The sequence below is a fragment of the Falco rusticolus genome, chromosome 2, assembly GCF_015220075.1.
Source record: "Falco rusticolus isolate bFalRus1 chromosome 2, bFalRus1.pri, whole genome shotgun sequence".
Taxonomy (NCBI): Eukaryota; Metazoa; Chordata; class Aves; order Falconiformes; family Falconidae; genus Falco; species Falco rusticolus.
The window spans coordinates 72,654,970-72,675,793 of NC_051188.1; the positions used below are offsets into that span (position 1 = coordinate 72,654,970).

General features: G+C 42.4%; 1 protein-coding gene across 1 annotated transcript; it reads left to right on the forward strand.

Moving 5' to 3' along the window:
• Window positions 1–1,388: 1,388 nt before the first annotated feature.
• Window positions 1,389–17,261, forward strand: RP2 (RP2 activator of ARL3 GTPase). Its single transcript, XM_037377977.1, has 5 exons — window positions 1,389–1,583; window positions 9,946–10,611; window positions 12,219–12,333; window positions 13,517–13,602; window positions 16,836–17,261. Exons 1-5 carry the CDS (start codon window positions 1,449–1,451, stop codon window positions 16,917–16,919), a joined length of 1,086 nt encoding a protein of 361 aa, XP_037233874.1. The 5' UTR covers window positions 1,389–1,448; the 3' UTR covers window positions 16,920–17,261.
• Window positions 17,262–20,824: the final 3,563 nt, after the last annotated feature.

The window sequence follows — 20,824 nt, forward strand, 5'->3', positions numbered from 1 at the left end:
ACAGTGGAGCAGATACCCACACTGCAGCCCATGGAGGACCCCGCAATGGAGCAGGCGGATATTTTCCGAAGGAACTGCGGTCCCTGGAGAGCCCATGCTGGAGTAGTTCTTGAAGGGCTGCAGCACACGGAAGGACCCACACTGGATCAAAGTGAAGAGGAAGGAGCAGCGAAGAAGAACTGTTATGGGCTGACTGCAGCTCCCATTCCCCAGCTCCTCTGCACTGCTTGGGAGTAGCGGTGGGAGTAGTGGGAGCGCTGGAAATGGAGGGGTGAAGTTGGTCCAGGGAAAGTGGCAGGGTGTGGAAAGGTGTTGTTTTCATTTAGTCTGTTTCTCATCATCCAACCTTTTTTTTAATTGGGGAAAAAAAGTTAGTTTTACCAAGTCAAGTGTTTTGCCTGTGACAGTAACCGGTAAGTGATCTCCCTGTCTTTATCTTGACCCACGAGCTTTTCCATGTTTTCCCCCGCTGTCCTGTTCAGGAGGGGCAGTGAGGAGCAGCTGGCAGCTGGCCAAGGCCAGCCCACCACTGGGTAACAAAACCTCGGAGACAATTCTGAAGCCTTTCCCCCGCACCCCCGGGAACAGAATCTGTAAAACCTTGGGGGAAATGGCTTTGAATGGTTGGACAGTCTACTAAAAATTGTGTTTTCTTTTTTTCCTCTGGCGCGGGGCGGAAATACCCAAAACCCCCTGAACTCTGGGGCGAAAAAAATCCCAAAAGAAAACCCCCCCAAAACCCCCAGACACAACCCCCACGGAAAGCCCGACTCTTTGCGAAGGGCGGCACAAAGCAGCAGGACGCGGTGGGTTCTTGTGCCGCCACTCGCTGCCGGTGCCCTGAAACACGTGCGAGAAGCCAGGGCGGCCGCGCCTGCCGGTGCGGTCCCCTCCGGAGCCGAGCGAGGCGACAGTGCCGGGGGTGCCGCACGCCCAGGGCACCGCGGGCTGCACCTACGGGGACCGGCTCGGTGCAGCCGGTCCGCAGTTGCACGCCGCACTTGGCATTTTGACGGCGCCTTCCACAGCCGAACCCGCGCACGGTTCAGGGGCCGCGGGCCGCTCTCGGGTGCCGGCTCACGGGCAGTTACCGCCCCCCGACCCGCGGCGGAGAAGTCGGGCCGGGGCCGGGGCCGCTCCCGCGGGCCGGCCGTGGGGGCACCCTCGGGGCGGGGGGCGATGGCGGTCGCCGACAGACGCATTTCTGCGCTTCCCCGCGGCCCCGGGGGTGCGCCGCCTGCCCTTCCCGCCGCCGCCTGGGCCTCTTCCCCTGCCGGGCGGCCGCTCTGCGAGGGCTGGAGCGGGACGGGGCGGGGGGAAGTGTCGCCGTCGTTACGGGAGACGGGGGAAACCGGAAGCGGGCGGGGCGGGGCGGCGAGGCGCTGCGCTGGCGCGCGCTCCCGTGCTCCCAGCCTCTCCCCGCGGGCCGGGCGGGCGGCGGCGGCGCCATGGGCTGCTTCTTCTCCCGCCGTAGGAAGCCGGCCCAGGGCGGCCAGCAGCAGCAGCAGGCGGCGGCGGCCGGGCAGGACTCGGCGGCCGGCGAGGAGAAGGCGCCGCAGTACAGCTGGGACCAGCGACCCAAGGTACCGTCCCGGCGGCCGCGGGGCTCGGGCGGGGGTTCGGCTGCCTTGGCGGGGGGCAGCGCCTTGCCCAGCTTCGCCGCCCGGCGGTCGCGGGGCTGCCGCCGTGGCGGGGCTCGGCGCGGGGGCGGGGGCAGCGCCCCGGCAGGGAGCCCGCTTCCTCCGGTGCCGCGGTGACGGCTCGGCCCGCGCGGGGAAGTGCCTTTGTTTAACAAAAAACAAAAAGTATTTGGCCCGAGGGGGTTACCAGGCGCCCGCAGCTGCCAGCGGAGGGGCCGGCACGCCGCGTCCTGTGGCTGCCGCCTGTGCCAGCACCAGCGCCCGGTCGGGCTGTGCCCTGCCCGCGGCGGCGGCTGCTCACGGTGGGGCAGCGCCCTCGGGCCGCCCCCCCGCTGCCCAGGCAGGTGGTGGCCCTCGGCTTGGCCGTGGCCGCCACCGCGGGCGGTGTGTGCCCGCCCGCCGTCGGGGCTTGCGGGGCGGCTGAGAGCCCCGCGGGTGCGCGCCGGGGCCCGGCCCGGGGATGGCGGCCGCTGGCGGCGTGTGCCGGGCTGAGCCCGGGTCTCCGCACCCGCCGTGCGGGGAGGGTAACGCTTGGGGCTGCTGTCCGGGCTGTCAGGAGTATCTGCTCTTCCCGCTTGGCTGCTGGGGTTGTTGAGGGTTTTTTTTTTTTGAGTCGCGGTTTTTTAGATGTTTGGTTTGGGGATTTTCTTTTTCTTTTTTTTTTTTCCTAAAGCTAATGGAACTAGAACTAGCTTGCCAGTCCCTGAAGTGACAGATGAAGACAAATCCTTCCCAGTGCTGTTTCCTGACCTGCTGAAGGCAATCATGAAGCCTCAAGCAGGAAAGCACTGAAGTGTTGGATTAAATGTATTTATTCCCACCTTAATTTCAAGTTTCACTTCCAAAATGTCGTGACACTGAAGCCCTGCCAGGCCTCCCCTCCGCTCCAGCTGCCTTTGGGTGGGGAAGGAGAAAACAGGACAGGCAGTAAACAATTGATGTGGTTTTAACAAACAACATTCCCAAACCTTTAGGCCATGTTTTACAAGTATAGAAAAGAAAATGTGTGAACTTATTTAAATGCTTAACTTGCTTGTTTTTTAAACTTGGCTGTGTGCTCTAGGGTGTCCCTTAAGTCTTCCAAGTAGATTAAAACAAGCTGAAATGGAGAGAGTGTGTGCATGGCCTGGAGGAATCTGTTCCTTGAGGATAAAGATGGTTGATCTGTGTTGGGCTTGTTGCTTTGACTTGCTAGTGGATATTTGTAGTGCCACGTTGGAGAGAGAAGGGGAGGGTGGCAGCCTGTTACTGGTTTGGAGACTGTTCTCGCAGGGAGAGGGGCTGTACTGAAACCACATTTTAGAGTAGCAGAACAAGTCTTAGCTCTGTGCAAAAGTAAATTACTAAATGAGCATTTGAAACCATGTTATTTAGTTTTAGAGCAAATTCGTCAGCTAAAGCTCAACAGATACGAGCACTTTTTACATAGTGCTTATGTGGCACTAACTTCTAAAACTAAAAGGAGGAAGGTCAGGACATAGAAATACTTGATTCAGAGAACAGCCAGCCTTGTTGCTAAGGAGTTGACTGTTGTTGACGTGCTGGAAGTATATTCAAGCTAACAGATGAGGCTATTGCAGCACCAACAATCTATCTCTGGAGGAAAAAAAAGCGTGTAATGTATTGCACGTACAACAACTTCCTCCTTTTCTATAAAAGCCTCTTAGAAACTAGAAGAATCAGTGAGTTTGTGCTGTGCTACTGAGCCACAGAAGCCGTCAACTTAGCTGCATAATTTTGTACTGTCCAGCTCAAGAACAGCTACTTAATGTTTAAGCTCATTTCTCTTGCTCTTTGCAGCCTTACCTTTCGTGGGGCTTTTGGGTGTATGCTTAGTACATTATATCCAGGAAAGCAGTATTGAGGCACCTGGCCATAGGTAAAGGAATACTGAGCACTTAGTGTGCTAAACTGGTTGAACTCAGTTTGTATAAGCAGTACTAGATCAGTGTTAATGTAGCAGCCTTAAGTGTTGTCCCTGATATATTATCCAGTTGCCTATTGCTTTCTCATTTCTGATGCATCACGTATATTACACTTGCCCATTTCACAGTTTTTGTTCACACACAGACTGAAGTCAGTGGGAAAACTTGCAAAATCAATACTCCCTTTTGTGCATCAGGTGCATTGAATTGTATTCTGAACCCAGAAAACCTCAACTCTGTCAACAGATAGGCTGGTGGTCTTTTGATGTTCATTTCCTGTTACTTCTAATAATGTGTTGATGCACCATTTCTGTTGGGGGATTGTTTCTAACGTTAGGCTCTCCTACTCGGTGATGCAGTTCTGGTTATAGTGTGGTTCTGCAAGCAGGTTTGGCAATTGCCTGCAGTTCTTGTAAGCTATCCCTTGTATGTTGTTATGGGTGGGTAAGTCTTGCTGCTCAGACACTCCAGCTGTCTTCCTGTAAACTAATACCATGCTGATACTCTCATTGTAGGCAGAGAAGTGTGGGCACACAAATGTGTGTGTGCTTGTCTGATTAGGGATGTGAAGTGACTGCTAGCTGACAGCCATGCTGGAAGAAGCTCTGAACCTGAAGAGTTCCTCCAGTGAAACTTTCTTCTGCTTCTGAAGGAAAGCATCAGTAGTGTAGTCTATTTTAATTATGTTCTGGTGGCAACAGATGATGAGTATTGGTACTGTCTGCCAGTGTAGACCTAGCCAGAGTAACAGGACAGTATCCTAGTGGCCATCTAACTCTTGTATAATAGCCCTGAAAATGCACCATGTTGTAGAAAACTTTAAATGCAAAATACTATAAGGTACTGATAGTTGAATTAAAAATAAGGGAAGTATATGAATTTTGGGGATCTTGTCAACTTCCTACATGACCTCACTTAGGTGACGACAGAAGTTTGCGTTTTTAAGGTATGCAAAAATTAATCAAATTCAGATTGCGTTGTAAGTCTGCTGAGATCTCTGTAATGCTTGCTGACCCTTGGTTTCCGAGAACTGTGTGAAGATTACTCACGGTGCAGCAAAAGAACCAAAGGATCAGCTTATCTTGAAAACAACAGGGAGAAGGATGAGTATTCAGTTTCTTGCTGCTTTGGGATTCTTAGTCGAAGAGAGTAAGCAGATTGAGTCTGTTATTTCTGCACTGCCTCCTAAGGACTTGTTATGTGTTGATGTCATTGGGCTGTCATAAGAGTCCCCTTCTGACCAAGTGTGGGAGAGGAACTTGGTGGTGCTTAGTCCTCCTTGGCCTTCTTCAGCAGGTTTCCACCTGGAATTTAAGATTGTATTACTGCTCCCAGTTTCCCTTTTCCTTTCTTACCTTACTGTCTTCTGTGACTAATGTTGTTTACATGCATGACCAGAGCCATAACCACAGCAGTAACTTGAGTATGGGTCCCTATAGACAGGAACTGGGGTTTTGTGTCTTGTGACAGCAGACATACCCACGTGCTGTGACCTCTGCAGGAAAAGAAGCATAAAAAGCTGCATTATCTTTTTTGCCATTGTCTAATCTTCATAGAAGTAGGATTGGATTAATTGTGATCGCAATGGCATTTAAAGTTAAGAGGGACTTCCCTTCCCCCCCTGATGATTTTTTCCTTTTAAAAGGAACAAGTAGGGTTTTGTTTTACGTCAGTAGACTTGCAGCTTAATTGTTTTAGTTGATAGCCAGCATGCAGCTATCCTATCGTCAATATATCAGACAGTGATGGCTGTATTCAAACAGTTAAAAAAAAAAAAACCTCCGAAGTTTAGCTTTCTACATAAATCATACGTAGTCTTTCGTTAGTTACCTTAGATTTGAGGATTCTGCTAGAATGGTCTGAGCTGATGTGGGCATCTTTAACTATCTAGATCTCATTTAGGTAGTCATTTTATATTTTGGTTTGGAATATAAATAAAATCACTTTTCCCTCTAACTAAACAATGAAATATTTTGCCCTTAAATCCAATGCATCTCTCTTACGCTTCCCAGTACACCAGAACTACTGCTGTATGTCTCAAAAAGTAGTCTATCAACCGATAGTTGATAGTCAGCAGGTACTTACTAAACAATATTTCCAATTAAGTCAGATGTAGGCATGTAGTAATTTCCTTTCTTCTTCCTCTTCCATCTGCAGTATTTGGCAATAGTTTGCTGCTCAGAAAAGTGTGAGAATGACCATTTTATGCTATTGGGGGTATGTGGGAGAGAGGGAAGATTACGAAGAATAGAATAAAATGTGCATTCAGACTGTTTTATTGGCCACATCTGAAGTAAAGGTATGCAGGAGATACTCCAAGATGGGAAAAACTGTATGCTAGTGACTGGAACTGGCATATACTGTCCCTCTTTCAACACTTTCTTGTTGCCCGAGAATCTAGACATCTGCCAGAGGTAGCTTCAAAAGTCTCCAGTGGTTGTTGCAGCTCAGTATTTAAGGGTACTGAACCCATGCAAGTGTGAATATGCAGAAGTGTCTAGGCCTGGGAGTGCAATTTTCTTACTTATTTCCTTTCTGTTAATTCCCTACCGACAGAAATAGCACATAAAGCTTCTTAAGTTTGTGTGCCTACCCTATAGCTGCAGCTTTTAATGTCACTGGGTCAGAAGCTGACTCTTGTATGTCATCAACTGTATTTAAGCCCATAGCTGAACTGCCATCAGTTATGATTTAGAGAGAGAGGGAATGATTGTTTTGAGAATTATATTAGAAGAGAAGACCTTGGTGTAAGTGGTTTAGAAAGACTTTATAAATTACTTTTTTTCTCAGCAGGCTAGACCCAGGTAACGTGGGAAGAATTGTGATCCATGAAGAACAGCAGTGTCGTCTTGTATTTGTGGTGGGATATTGTGGCTGACAAAAACTCTTTTCCGGATGGACCCAGGGAAAAGTCTTGTTAAGATATGAACTCATAGCAGAAAGAGTTCAAGAAGCTGTTGGGATCCTTGGTGATTTGAGGCATGGTCACCGCTAAAAGCTGTGAGGGCTTAATACTTCTAAGTCGTCTTCCAGATGGGAGCTGCCTTGTCTTGGTGCCAGTAAACTGGATAATGGTAGTTGAAGAGATGTACGTCATCTGCAGCCTTCACGTCTGCTCTCTGACCTTCTTGCAAGACAAGTGTTTGCAGGAAGGAAAGCTGCTTAATACACCTTGCACTTGTTGCAGCAGAACTTCCTAGAGTTCAAAGCAACCATGACAGGCTTTTGTTTGCCTTCACTTCTCTCTTTTCTTTGTTCTTTAAAATCTCTGCTCCTTACAATTTGTCCTCCGGTCCTTTTTAAGAGACTTGGTCATCGCTGATAACCAAAGTTGAGACTTCTGTACCTCTGAGGAGGAACAATATTGTGTAAGCAGGGATTACTTCTTCATCCTATCTGGTTATTTTCAGTCTGTCTATGGAGTAATTCCTGAACCTGCACATAGCACTTCTGTTAGAAGGTTTCAACTCTTGAACTGCATGCATATCTATTAATGTAGAACTCATACCTGGTCCAAAAACTCCAAATTCAGCTGAAAACATTAGAAGTTGTCTCTGTACTGTCATCATTTGGACTTACACCAGTCTGGGGGGAAAAAAAAGACATTTCAAAATGTATTAAGAGATGGAGAGTAGAGCATCTGTCCGGGTGAGATAGGTGGCTTTGGACAAAGTTCTTTCAAGCTTTATCCAAATGCAAATACATGAGCTTTTGAACAGCTGATTTTTGTTGACCTATCACATGTTTAGGATTTTACAGCAAAAGTTGCACCAGATGAACAGGCAGCAAAATCTACATAGCCCTGGTAATGGTTGTATGTGGCTGTACGGTTATCTTCTTCTGTTGTTTTTTGTTTTCCTAGCCTGATTTTTTGCTACCTTGCTGAGACAAAGCTTAAGCAGCACTTAGTGTTGACTGTCAGGGGAAGGAAGGTGGATGCAGTGATTTAATACTAACCTGTTGATGATAACTGCAGACTTCAGAGATGGTGAGCATGGAACTCTGTGATAAGCATATTAACAGTTGTTGGATGCATCCTCAAAACTGTAGTTCTGCTTTCACACTCCTTTTTCTGGCATGCTTCTTTTACCCAGGGGAAGTAGAACATTCAGATCTACCACAGTCTCTTAGATTACCCCCTCCTCACAGGAGCAATAACCCAGTGGGAGGAGAGAGTGTTAAATCTATTTTGTTGAGTCCCTCCAGTGTGGACAGAAGTGTTAGTCAATAAATATTCTTGGTCTTTAAAAGGAAAACTGCAAAGCAAAATTAGAGGAAATTGGCCAACTCCCTAGTGTGGTGAACAAACTAAGAAGTAAGAGTTGTGTCAGGGCAGAACTCTTGATTCACATCAGGGAAATAAAATTGAGCTCCTGAATCTAGTAATAAGTTGACATTTTTTTTAATCATTTAAATTCAACTACTATTTTTTTCAAGTGTACTCATTTAAAATTGTCTGTAAGCTGTGGGTTAGCTGATTAACCAATGTTTTTTACCTAGGCCTAAATGAAATTGCAAGATGAAGTTGAAGTTTCACATATCTTTCTGTAAAGGCTGTTGTGTAGGATGAGCTAGTGCTGTTGGAGAGGCTTTTTTAGAGCAGGGCAATTTAGAAGGACATGCTTAGGTGCCTATTTTCAAAAAAGCTGTAAGTTCCAGAAGCTAGGAATTCCTCCTCCCGAAGAGAAGTAACTGTTCTTCTATACCCTGTTGTGAAGGCAGTAAGCTTGTCTCCCAAGGTTATTTAAAAAGCAAGCAAACAAATGTTATATATATATTACACATAAGCATTCTAGGAGATGCCTGGGAAGAACATGTCCAAAAACAATTTTGATACTTCTGTTCTTAAACTTGAGAGAATATAAGTATAAATATATGTGGATCAAATATGTAAGGTTACATGAGACTTAAGACCTTAGAAGTTTGAATCCTAATCGTACCGTGTGGCTGTGTCTCCATGTTCATTATTATTCGAGCCTCCCAGTTTTATTTGTAATTCTTCCAGCTAACTTTCCTGGATGTGTACTAGTGCTGTTAAGTATGACTGAGGGGAGATTTCTAGGAAGCCAATCTTCATTGTTGCAACTTGAATTTTGTGGGAAATTCATCAGCTGCAAACCTCCTCTCCTGTCCGGAGGTCAGCTATGTTGTATATAAAGGAGTACCTTTTATTGGTTGGTAGAGACTTTCGGTTTTCATTAGCTGCTCTGGACAAAAGCTACCTAGGCTGAGCTGGTTTAGTGAGTGTCTGGCACTAACCCATCCTGGGTTGTGCCTTTCTCGGGTCTCTAAATCTCATGCAAACATGCAGTGCTGGGCAGGAGGAGTTTATTACAAACTGGACTATACAGAAATTGTTGTAATGCATTAACACTGATTATGGTGCAGCAAACTTTACGGACCTCAGGCTGATAATCAAATACCAGGTTTGTGAAGTGGTCTTGTGTTAGGCTAGTTCAGGTACTTGTATATTTCTAAGTGCTGTTTTAATAAGCTTTCACAAGAGGGCAGAGTAGAATTTGCTTGGGGAATTGCAGTTATTTTGAGACTTACACATATCTAGAAATGAGCCAGCTCGGATTCCTTTGGTGTTATGACAGCATGGGCTGTATTATTCATGCTGTACAGCTGTATCTCATACTGTCCTGGGTGTCGCTGCTCCCCAGTGGAGAGTCCAGGGAAAGCCACAGTCTCTCTGAAGTGTCCCTCCCCGGTGGGGGGTAGAAGCGATGGGATGCTGGAGAAGAGCCCCCTGCACCACTGCTGCCGTTGTAGCTAAAACAATCCCATAGCTGCTGTTAGCACAAGATAATGCTGTGATGCAGATAAGTATCACAGTAATCTTTGTAGTTTGTAAACACAATAAAGGAGATACTGCCTGAAAGCAGCAGGGTTTCCTTACAACATGTTGAGCTGTGGTAAAATATGACCAAGGAAGCTACTTGAAAAGGAAATACTGTGTATCTGTAGCTTTATGGATCTGTAAGTATGTTGGCCAATCCATTTATTATGGTTATTATGATAATAGTCAGGACCATCATCCTTGCTGGAACTGTTTACAGTCCACAGAGAAAACTAGCTCCTCATGCCCCCTTTCTTTATTAGAGGACTAACTGAGTTAGCTTTTTTTTCCACTGGAGCATCTCAGAAGTGTAGATTCAATTCTTTGTTGTACCTCAACACTGTGCATTGAGTTGTTTAGTTGTTTAGCTAGAAGAGTTGCTTCTGATTTCTTAGCACTCTGAAGAGTTTTCTGGCAAATTATCCTGTACAGTTCAGTGCTACCTCAATTAATGCATGTAAGTTGACATTTAGCATTGTAATATTCTCTGTATGTGAAGATGTTAACTTTTTTATTTTTTTCGTCCTTCTTTTTTCAGATTGACCCCAAAGATTACACTTTTTCCGGACTTAAAGATGAAACTGTGGGTCGACTGCCTGGAAAAGTAGCAGGGCAACAATTTGTCATTCAGGACTGTGAGAATTGTAGTATCTACATATTTGACCATTCTGCTACAATCACTATTGATGACTGTGTAAACTGCCGAATCTTTTTAGGACCAGTAAAAGGCAGTGTGTTTTTCCGTGACTGCAAAGACTGTAAATGCATAGTGGCCTGCCAACAGTTTCGCACTCGGGACTGCAGAAAGCTGGAGGTATTCTTGTGCTGTGCCACCCAGCCTATTATAGAGTCCTCCACAAGTATGAAATTCGGATGTTTCCAGTACTATTATCCTGAGCTTGCTTTACAATTTAAAGATGCTGGACTGAGTATCTTCAATAACACATGGAGCAACATCCATGACTTTACCCCTGTGTCAGGAGAAAATAATTGGGCCCTTTTGCCTGAGAATGCTGTAGTCCAAGATCATGTTCCTTTGCCCGCTTCTGAGGAGCTGAAAGCTGTCAGAATTTCTACTGATGCTATGAGGAGCATAGTACCAGTAACTCGAGGGCGGAGACAGAAAAGCAGTGATGAATCGTGTTTGGCTGTGTTTTTTGCTGGTGACTACACAACTGCAAATGCCAGGAAGTTAATTGATGAGGTAAGTGGCCTTCGTGTTCAGCTTTTTGATTTTCTAATTGAAATTTCCCCTGGACAGCCTCTGGTGCTCCCTGAAAGGAAAATGCAGAGGCTCTGCTTGTCTACTAACCATACTGATCAACTGCACTGTTTAAAACCTTAAAGCAAAGTGAGAGACTGGAGATCATCTGATCAGACAGTTGGTTTATAGCTGACATCCTGTGACTGGCATGTCTATCCTCTAATAGGTTCCAGTGTGCTTTTCCATCATGGCACACCAAAGCTACATTCCGAAGAAAATGCATAGTTGATTGGATGAACTTGGCCAAATGTGGAGTAAGTGATTAGCAAAAGCAATTGCTTGTGAAAGGGGTATAGCCAATTAACTTGTTAGCTTACTGCCCTAAAAGTGATGTCTAACAAAACTGTCAGTCCTGAAAGATTATCCAGTACTAAGAAAGACTTTTAAAAAATACCTTGTTACGTTATATCCTCCCTGCCACCCAGTACTGGAACTTTTTCTGGAAGGGGCAGTGTTTGTTTGTCATGGTCATGGCTGGTCAGCTGTCTTGGATTACTTAAATAGCTGGAGCTGTTTTGTGGTGTGTGGGGTTTTTTTCCTCCCCCAACCCCCACCTACCCCTGGTGAGGCAGCAGCTCCTAAGCTTGGCTGAGTTTGGGCTTTCCTGGAGCTAAAATCTGGGAGTCGCTGGCTGCTTTTAGCACCCTGGAGTGCCAGGGATGACAGAGCCAGTAAGCATGAGCTGTGGCTTCTGAGAGAGGTATCTGCAAAAGCTGCTGATCCCAGTGCTGTAGGATCAAGAAAAGAACTAATGGAGCTTTTTCCCTTGGGTTTTTAACTGCAAGGAAAGAAAGTTATAGGGTGTTTCCATGCTTCCCCACTGCCCAGTTGGGTTTTTGTGGAACTGAGTTAGGAACAGCTACTGGAATGAAGGGAGATGATACTTATGGGTGGTTCTTTTATGAAGAAGGAATAGCTACAGTCAAAAGGATAATGGATTGTTCTCCTGTGTTAGTAGTTCCTTAGAAATTACAGTTAAGAAGATGCTAAAAGACTAGTTAGTGAGATTCTGTAGAAATCTTAAGGCTCTGTGGATTAATCGATGCTTTGGAAATACATTGTTGCTCCTTCTTCATATGCTTTTTGTTTTGCATTAGATTTGAAGTAAAAAGTTGTGTGTGTTTGAAAGTTTGTAACTATTTTTCCAAAATGGAAAACTTCAGCAGCGGATAGATGAAGTTTGAGCTAACCCTTGACTGAGCTATTGCAGACTAATGAGAACTAACTGCTTGACTCCAGATGCTGAATGCTTTTAACTCCCATTAGTTTCAGCTTGTGAGGGATTGTGGGGAAAAAAATCACAACCCAGGGCCATAATATAAAACAAAAATATTCACGTTTACTCGTCTAGGTGCACTAGGGCAGAGAAGAAAATCTGGATGAATGGAATGAAAATAAACAGAAATGTAGAAAAAGCAAACGGTCTTTGAAAAAAGCAGAAAGGGTCCCTTTGCTCTGTGACTTAATGTGTGTGGGGAAAATGGATACTTGAGTTGAACTTTCTGCCTGGGAAGCATTTTTAACATGAATTCTTTCTCTGTTAAAAGATGACTGGTAAAGGCTTTCAGCTGGTACAGACTAAAGAAGTCTTAATGAAGGCAGAGGATGCTCACAGAGTTTTCCAGCAGCGTGCATCAGAATTCATTCCACTGCTTGAAAAAGGTGAGTTTGTGTTGTTTTCTTTCTCTTCTTGCTATAGAAACCTAGCTATCACTTGAGAGCCCTGGAGAACAAAGAGGACTGAAGGAGAAGACTGTGTTTGAAGGGCATAATGTAAAGCCAGTTGAGATGAGTTTTGGAAGCCTCATCCAAAGGCTTCCAAAGCCTAAACCAGGCCCTAAACCAGCTGAAACTCCTGAAGGCATCATAAATGAGCCATTCCATGCGTATTTTGTGGCTCTGCCCCCCCTCTAGTGGTCCAGCTGCAAAGCTCAGGAGCAATGGCAGATGCAGATCTGTCTGGCATGGTCAGAAGAAGCTTTTAGGCTGTTTCTAACTTAGCACCATTGCTGCTCAGCCACCTGGATGTTCAGTGTTCCTGTATACATATTTAAGCAAATCCAGTATAGATGTGTATAAAGCAGGCAAGTGTTAAATTCCTGTTTATAACTGGTGTACTGTCAGAGTATTTCAAAAGCCTTTTTATTGATCTGACTGTAATTGGGTTTTGCCTCTTCCTGCAGAAGTACTGACGTCTTGCCATCTGTTACATGCTAAAGCTCAATACACGCTCCCAAACTTAGTAGCAACATGCAGTTTGTTTGATAGTAATGTAAGAGGTCTGTGATACTCATTGCAAGAATAGGACAAAAGTTATTATAGCTATTAGATGACAATCTAGTTTAAGGGCTATCTTGCACCCATGTGGGAAGAAATAATGTGTTCAGAATGAAACCAGAGAAAGGGGATCTGCAAACAGTGGGTGAGAACGAGTCTAGAAATCAGGCCGTTTTCTATCTTGGGACTGAGGCAAAAATGCCTGAATGACTCAGTCCTGCTCCAGATGTCTGTGAAATGGCTCACTATTTGAGCAGTAGTCTGACTCACTTCCATGATGCCCTGCGCTCCGTAGTGGTTTTGTGCCATTGCTGCCTTTCAAGAAGTAAAACTGGAATCCTGCCAGAATCTCTGCAAAAATGAGCATGGAATTGCAGATATTTTCTTCTCAGATAACACTGTACTTTGAAGCTATGGTTAGGTGTTTTTAATTCTTTATCCAGTGTTATGGCTGCTCAAGCAAAAACCATGAAACACTTCTTGCAAGCTTCACAGTTCTCTATGGGTTGAGAAATCTACTGTTTCAAGTTTGAAAGTGGTGTTGATTCTAGATGAAACTCTCTTCTAGGTCCAGTGGTTGCTTTGGAGTTCAGTGGAGATGGTGCTGTGGAAGGATGTCAAAGCACTGTAAATGATGTTTTTAGCGGGACCAAGGTAAGCTGGTGTATTGCTTTATTGGCAGAAAATCATACAGGATGTCTGTGATACTTGATGCTCAAGCTGTGGCATTGATGTACTAGACAACCTTTTAAAGTTTCTGAATAGTAAAATCTGGATATGCTATTTTCTTGCTGTTGTTTTAGTTTCTTTTGTACCCAAAAACTCAAGATGCCTGTCAGAGACAAGAAAAATTGCCCTAGGAAAGAGTACTAAATCCCCATATCCATTGAAGAGTAGAAGATTTCCACTTAAAACTCTTATTTCATATAATAGTAAAAACAAATTCCATAAATGTAGTAGGGAAAAGCTCTGCTCAAGTCTTATACTAAACTCTGCTGTGTCATGTTCTAGTCTATTAAACCTTGATAAATGTAATATGATCGGATTTCAACTTTTTTCAAGGTTTACTTTTGCTGTGTAAGATACTACAGGTGTCTTCCTGAAAGGCATTTTTTTCCTCCTTCTTCTGTCAGTTTGTTTTACTGTAGCTTCTTTACACCACATTTCCTCTTTGCTTGCTGTCCCCATTTCTCTGAATGACATTGGTTTTGAGAAACTTTCTGGAAACAATTAGAGCACTCCTGATAACAAGGAAATGACAAACCCTTTGCTTTCAAGCAGCTCCTCAATGAAGACTAGAATGGCTTGGAGACATAGTGTCCATACAGTTGCTTGCTGTCTTTCAGTTCCTTTCAAAAGACTGACTCAGAACCAGACTGCCCAGTTTCTGAGAAACAGTTATCTTGTAATAAGTCATCTCAAATGCAGCTAATGTTTGCTTATTGCACCAGCGAAAACCTGATATGTAGCAGGCTTTAATTTGGCTCTCATTCTGAAGAATACTACAACTACAGTCTGGGCAGTGTTGTGATATTACTGATTCTTCTTGTGACCCAATAGTCATCACCACCAGTTTCACCAGAAAAATGTAAAAAACCAGGAGCTTACAGTGGCTTTTTTTAGTGTGGTTAGCATATTACTTTTTTTTCCACACAGAACAAAGCTGATACTGGGTAGTAATTCACTGGTTCTTCTAGATCTTTTTCTCTATTCAAAGACTGAAGTGATATTAAATATAAGAACAAATAAAATTTTGTTTTCCTCACTAAAATGACTGACGTCTGTTACTATAATTCTATGAATGCCCTGATCTGAGATGTATCCAGAAACTTCAGACTGTGCACTCCATGCTGTGAAGTAAGCATTGCTCTTGGAGAGAATCTGTAGGGTTTGGGTTCAGTTCCGAATACGGAATTACTTACTGCATCTGGATTTTAAACTTCTGTTTACAGCCTGGTTCCATAGTAAAATCTACATCGCTTACTAAATACTTGCTGCTCTGAAGTAGGAAGCAGAACTTTGGGCTTCCTGAGAAGTATATATCTTTATTCAGATAAAATGTAACTCCAGAATTCTGATAAACACTGGCTTTGTGCATAGATCCCTAGATGATTGAATATCATGCATATTCTTTTTTTAGAAAATGTGTTTCTTTGGTCATAGTTTAGAAGCAATTTAGGGAGTAACAAACTTCATACTTATTACTCCAGAAGGTTCAGGAATGCTCTGTAAAATGTTTTTGCTTCGTTGTTGGCTACCCTTATCATGTTTGAGAGTTGTTATAGTGCTCAGAAAGAATTATAGGTATCCCTGATCAAGAAACAGTAAGCAAAGCTCTTAGGAAAACATGTATCCTGTAAGACTTTGCAGAAGATTAATCTGCTTTTAAGCAGCTAGCTACATTTGTGTTTGAAAACCAGAGTTAAAAATTATGAAATTTGTCTGTTAACAGCCATAATTTCACCAAGTTTTTGTTTCTGATATAAATCTGATAAACAACTCTGGATACTATAGTAAGGGTAGAAAAGCTCTTCAGCAACAGTACCACCAGAGTTTTTTGAGCTGTTTGGTAGAAACAGCATGTTACAAGGAGAGCTCTATGCTGTGCACTTAAGTTAGACTCCCTATTTGTGTGGACTAGGTACATCTGCACTCTTTACCTCTGACATTCTTTCTGGTGTGACCTTCTGCACTTTTTTTTTTTGGATGCTTTCTAGTGTTGTTCTTCTGTATCATCACTTATTCATAAAATACTGTGCAAAATTTAAATGGTAATATCTTGGTAGGGAAGGATGCTGAAAGAAGATTCAGCTGTTGTGGCTGTGGTACCTATTGCTGTTGCACCAAACAACTGCCAAATAATTAGTAGATGGTCTTAAGTCCCTTCAAACAGAAGTCTACCATGCATCCAAACAGCAGTCTAGGAAACTACAAAGTGATGATATAATTATTTTTTTTAATTGGAAATTTACTGGATAACAGGGTACTAATCTTAATACATAGCTTAAGTAAACCAATTCAAGGAACTGTGATAGTTTACATCCATGTGGTATTCTGAGCTGAAGCAGAAAAGTGGTGACTGTAAGAGCACAGTCATCTGGAATAACCCATTCCTACAGTCCTAGAATAGCTCAGTTGGCTGTGCCAACACATGTGCTGAGATAATGATGGTATCCTCTTGAGGTATAGAAAATGTAAGATAGTAAGAACTCTAAGCTTTTGAGACTATCACTTGCATGTTGAGACTGATGAACAGCCACAACACCGTCTGTTACTGAATTATTGGGGCATTGCCTAGGGCATTAATAGTTGACTTGTGAAAGCTTTCAAAGTTGACTGTCCTAGAGCTTGGACTTTCACATGTGTTGATCCATTTTGCAAAATGCAAATGTAATTGAAGGGTTTTTTTTAAAAAAATCATCTGCTGAAGAAGCAACTAATTTTTTTGAGGGCAATATAGTGCAAGGGAGTAATTTTTACAAATTCTGCCTTTCTGCTAAAGGAAAACTTAAATGGTAGTCTAAGGTTTTTGCATGTTTGTTTTCCTCCCCTCCCCTGGACAGGGCTTTATGATACCAAGCAAAACACATCTAAATGGACACTAGCTTAAGGTGTGACCCCTGTATAATTGAGCCCAGGACTTTTATTTCCCATTTCTGGAAGGGTTACTGAAGCAAGCAGGTCTGATAAGGACAGATGATGGTAACAAAGGGTGCATCAGAGCCGAGAGAATTCTAGGACTAATCTGTCACACAGTGGAAACTAACAGAGATGTGCCTCTCATGAAATCCAAAAATAAAAATAACCATTACTGGCTCCAAATGAACAAAGACTACTTGAATTTCTTTACTAGTGATGCATAACTATTTCCTTGTTTAATAAAACAGGTTTTTGTATCGGAGAGCAAGGCATCAGCATCTCAAGATGTAGACAATTTCTACAACTTCGCTGACATGCAGATGGGAATGTGAAGTTTAATATGAAGGTGTTCACACACAGTTTATCTTGGCGCTTGGATGACACTTGGCTTGAATATGGCTGTAGTATGTGAGAAGTTTTGTCATTTGGTTTTGTATTCCTCATATATCCCTTTTGTAAAGCTATTGGTGGTTTTAATACCATATTACCTGAACTGGGGTAAATGGCATAGATCCCCACATATGTTGTGTTTAAAACTTGTATTTCAATTCCAGAAACAATGGAGGTTTTCTACTAACTTTTTCCAGTGATTTCTATACTTCTGTTGATACTTGAATGTTTCTTGTCGACATCTCATGGTAATACATATTTGAAAAGTGCAATGCTGATTCAAATTTGCTGCAGTAGCAATTGTTATCTTTAACTCAGACACATTGTTTAGAAAGTGCATTTATGCGAAACTTGCTGTTCAAAACTTTCCCACATGCAAATATGTCTTCATTGGGGGCCAGAGAGGAAGCTGTAGTCGTTGACTTTTTCTGAAAGTGATGCCAAAACAGCACAGAGTAACTGCTCAGAGACTAATTTTGTCTTTAAGCAGCAAAGGCATTTTTGTGCAACGCTGGGGAGCTAGCCGATTTGCATGGGACAACTAGCTCCCAAGTTTTCAGTGAAGTGTTAGGTATTTTATACAGTTTTCATGAGAGGTTACACAATGTCTTTACATATGTACTCATTTGATTTTGACACCTAATCATTCCATTCACAATAGGTGGGATCTAAGTGGAGTAGACCTTTCAATTTTCTTTGTTCAACAATTTCCTGACTCGATGGTCTCCTTATCTCCTTCAGGTGCCCACCTTATCTTTTCTAATTATTCAGAGTACATTCTCAACACAAACAGAGCATCATCCAGAGAACTGTACCAAACTCATCCTAACTAATCTTTTTCTTTTAAGACCTTGTTCTGTTTCAAAAGCCTAGTCTGAAATGAATTCTTATAGCATGCTTTCAGCAATAATGCATGACTTCTAAAATGCACATCTGGCTTATTCTGCTTCAGCATCTTTTTGAACAGAGTTGTTTGCAGCAGCAAGCATAACTGCTGTTATGCTAATTGTAACACCATTCTGGTAAGTGAGTACTCGCCAGGCTCTTCTGCTTTGAGGTGAATTCTGAGCATGAGTGCTCTGCTGAAGATGCTTTAAGGTTCTTTCAGGGTCTGCGGTGATGCAGCTGTCTCTGGTATTCCCAAGTCATGGATGGGATATACATTAAGTTCCCTTGGATTTGGAGCAATAGGTCTCTGGCACCTTTGTTGTTTGCTAGAAGGGCTGTACAGCAACCAGGCAGGAGTCAGAGAAGGTCTCTGATGGCATGGAAAAACCCTGTTCTTTACTAGACCCCAGGAGAAGGGTTTTACACTCAGTAGTAGTAGTGAAAATTAATCTGTAAAGTACTATACTGCTATAGGGTTTATTTTGGATTAATTCTAAAAACAGACTGAAGAAGTGCTACTAGCATTTTGGGAGATGCATTTGAATAGTGATCAGTAAGGATGCTTATTGCTATATAGTGCATGGTAAAATGCGAATATATATGGATGGATATTAAATACATTATTGATTTATTTTTGCATATTGCATACTTAATGATTTTTCTACGTGAACTTAAACTTATGTCCAGGTTTACAAGCCCTCTGTAATACTTGAACAGGCTGTGCATGCAGACACAGAAAACCAAATTTCTTAATTAAAATTGTGGCATGCCAGTTTAGCATTTACAATCCATTGAATGTACTGGGGCTGTGTTGAGGGGCTAAAGCAGTAATTTCCCCATTATGGTCATCTGTCAAAAGGGAAGATTTTGTGCACCTTAACTGAAAATGAGTCATCAGTTTCATAGCTCTGGAGCTCCCAAAGTGGGTGGCTAAAAACACATCTTTTCCTAATTTTTTAGAATTAGCACATGAAAGAATCCGTTCTCCTGAAATTCAGAATTCTGTCATGCCCAAAAGATATTCTGAGCTGTCATTTTGTTGCTACTAGGCAAATGCTTGCCCTTAGTTTAAACTATGTATCAAGAATACATCCTTAGGACCTCTTGTTAAGGTTATGCATAGTTAAAATAAGAAAAATATCTCCTGAAGTTACTCAGCCACTGGTGTATAGAAAGTAAGAAAAATGTCACTTCTGTGAAATGTTTTTATTTGACAAAGTGAAATGAAATCAAACTGCCACCAGAATCTGACTGGTAGTGGAAATTGCCACTTATCTGCACTTAGCCAGCCAGCATTTTTTTTTTTTATATATGTGTGAGGAGAGGCTATGAAACCTTAGATCAGTCTCCAAAGTACTAGTGCAACTCGTCAATGAAATTATTCCAAACACATACAGTAAATGTACTGTCCATACCACAAAAATACATTAAAATTTTGTAATGTACTTCAGAACTGTCATTGTGTAATTTATCTAAGCAGTGCATATATTGGACCATCTTGGTCTCTAAACTTCTATATATTTCCAAACTTATGTGCTGACATATGATTATATGTATGTTTAATAGTTTATTTTTCGCATGACCAACCTGCTCTGGAAACAAAGTGCTAAATTGATTTTTTTGTGACTAGTTTTACTGGAGGACAGGATGATTAATTGAAAATTAATGTAGTCTTGAAACAGTGGAAGAACTTTTCTACATGCTAGGGGAAAGAGCAGTGTGTTGCTTTTTTTTTAAATGTTAGTAAGCAGGCTATCAATGAAGAGTTTTTTACTTAAAAAAAACCCTAAATAATGAAGGAGTTTCTCAGTCTGGTTATTTATCTTTTGACTTCCATTTCTTGCTAACAGGTGTTAAGAACACTTCCAGCCTAAGCATCAGGTACTGTATGCATTACAGAATGGTACGTGCTTCATGTAGTCTTTGTATGTTTGTTGTATAGCTTTTTATGTAATTTGTATTGCACTGTGAATGTGATTCATAATAAACATTGAAAATCTACACTCTGGATTCTGGAAGACTTTTTAAAATTATCAAATATTGCAAAACATGATTATGTTATATTAAGTATAAAAACTGAACTCAGTGTTTAGACGGGGACTTTAGATACTTACATCTAACTGAAGAAAGGTGAATTTTTGACAGCAGGGATTTTTCCCCAGAGTCACTGAGAATATGATTAACTCTGTACTGCAGTTTTCCTAGTAAAATATGGAAGAAGTTATTCATGTATCAAGTTGTACAGAGGTTCCAGGATGGAGACAAAGTACTTCTCCCTGATGTATGGGTGCCTGTGGTTGTTTTTTTGTTTTGTATTTTATCTTGGAAAAGTTTTGTGCCTTTTAACTGTGCTTACCTCTTTAGGTACTAGATGCATGCTAGTGATGTGCTTACAGCAAAAACAAGATTGTGGTGGTTATACTAATAAATTGTTCATTTAGAAAGCAATTTATTTGTATATCCCGTTAAACATCTGAAAACAGGCAAAACCTCCTGAAAACAGGTATATATTTAATAAATTTCCAAACTCAGCTTTAAACTGGCCAGAAATGAAAATCTTCCAACTAAACATGGTGTAGGGGGTAACTTTCATGAAGTGTAAATGTTTGCTAAGGACATGACGTACTGTATCCATATAATTTTCTTTTGAGTTAACTTTGAAGCCTTAAAGAACTAAAGCTTTTGGTTTACAGTTAGCTATTATTGTACAATTTTACTGTTTAAAAAAGAAATCTTGTACCCTAGTTGGATCTGAGTAGCCTAGTAATCTTTTTTTTTTTTTGTAGTATCTAAGTCACAGCAAAGCTGCCCTTAAGTATTTCCACAATTTTCACCAGTCGCATCCTCAAATACTAACATGCAGAAGCTTTGTATCTGTGCCCCAATTGCTAGGAACTTACCCACTTTCTTTTTTTGTATCTAATAGTCATGCATAAAATGCATGGATTTAAAAGTAATC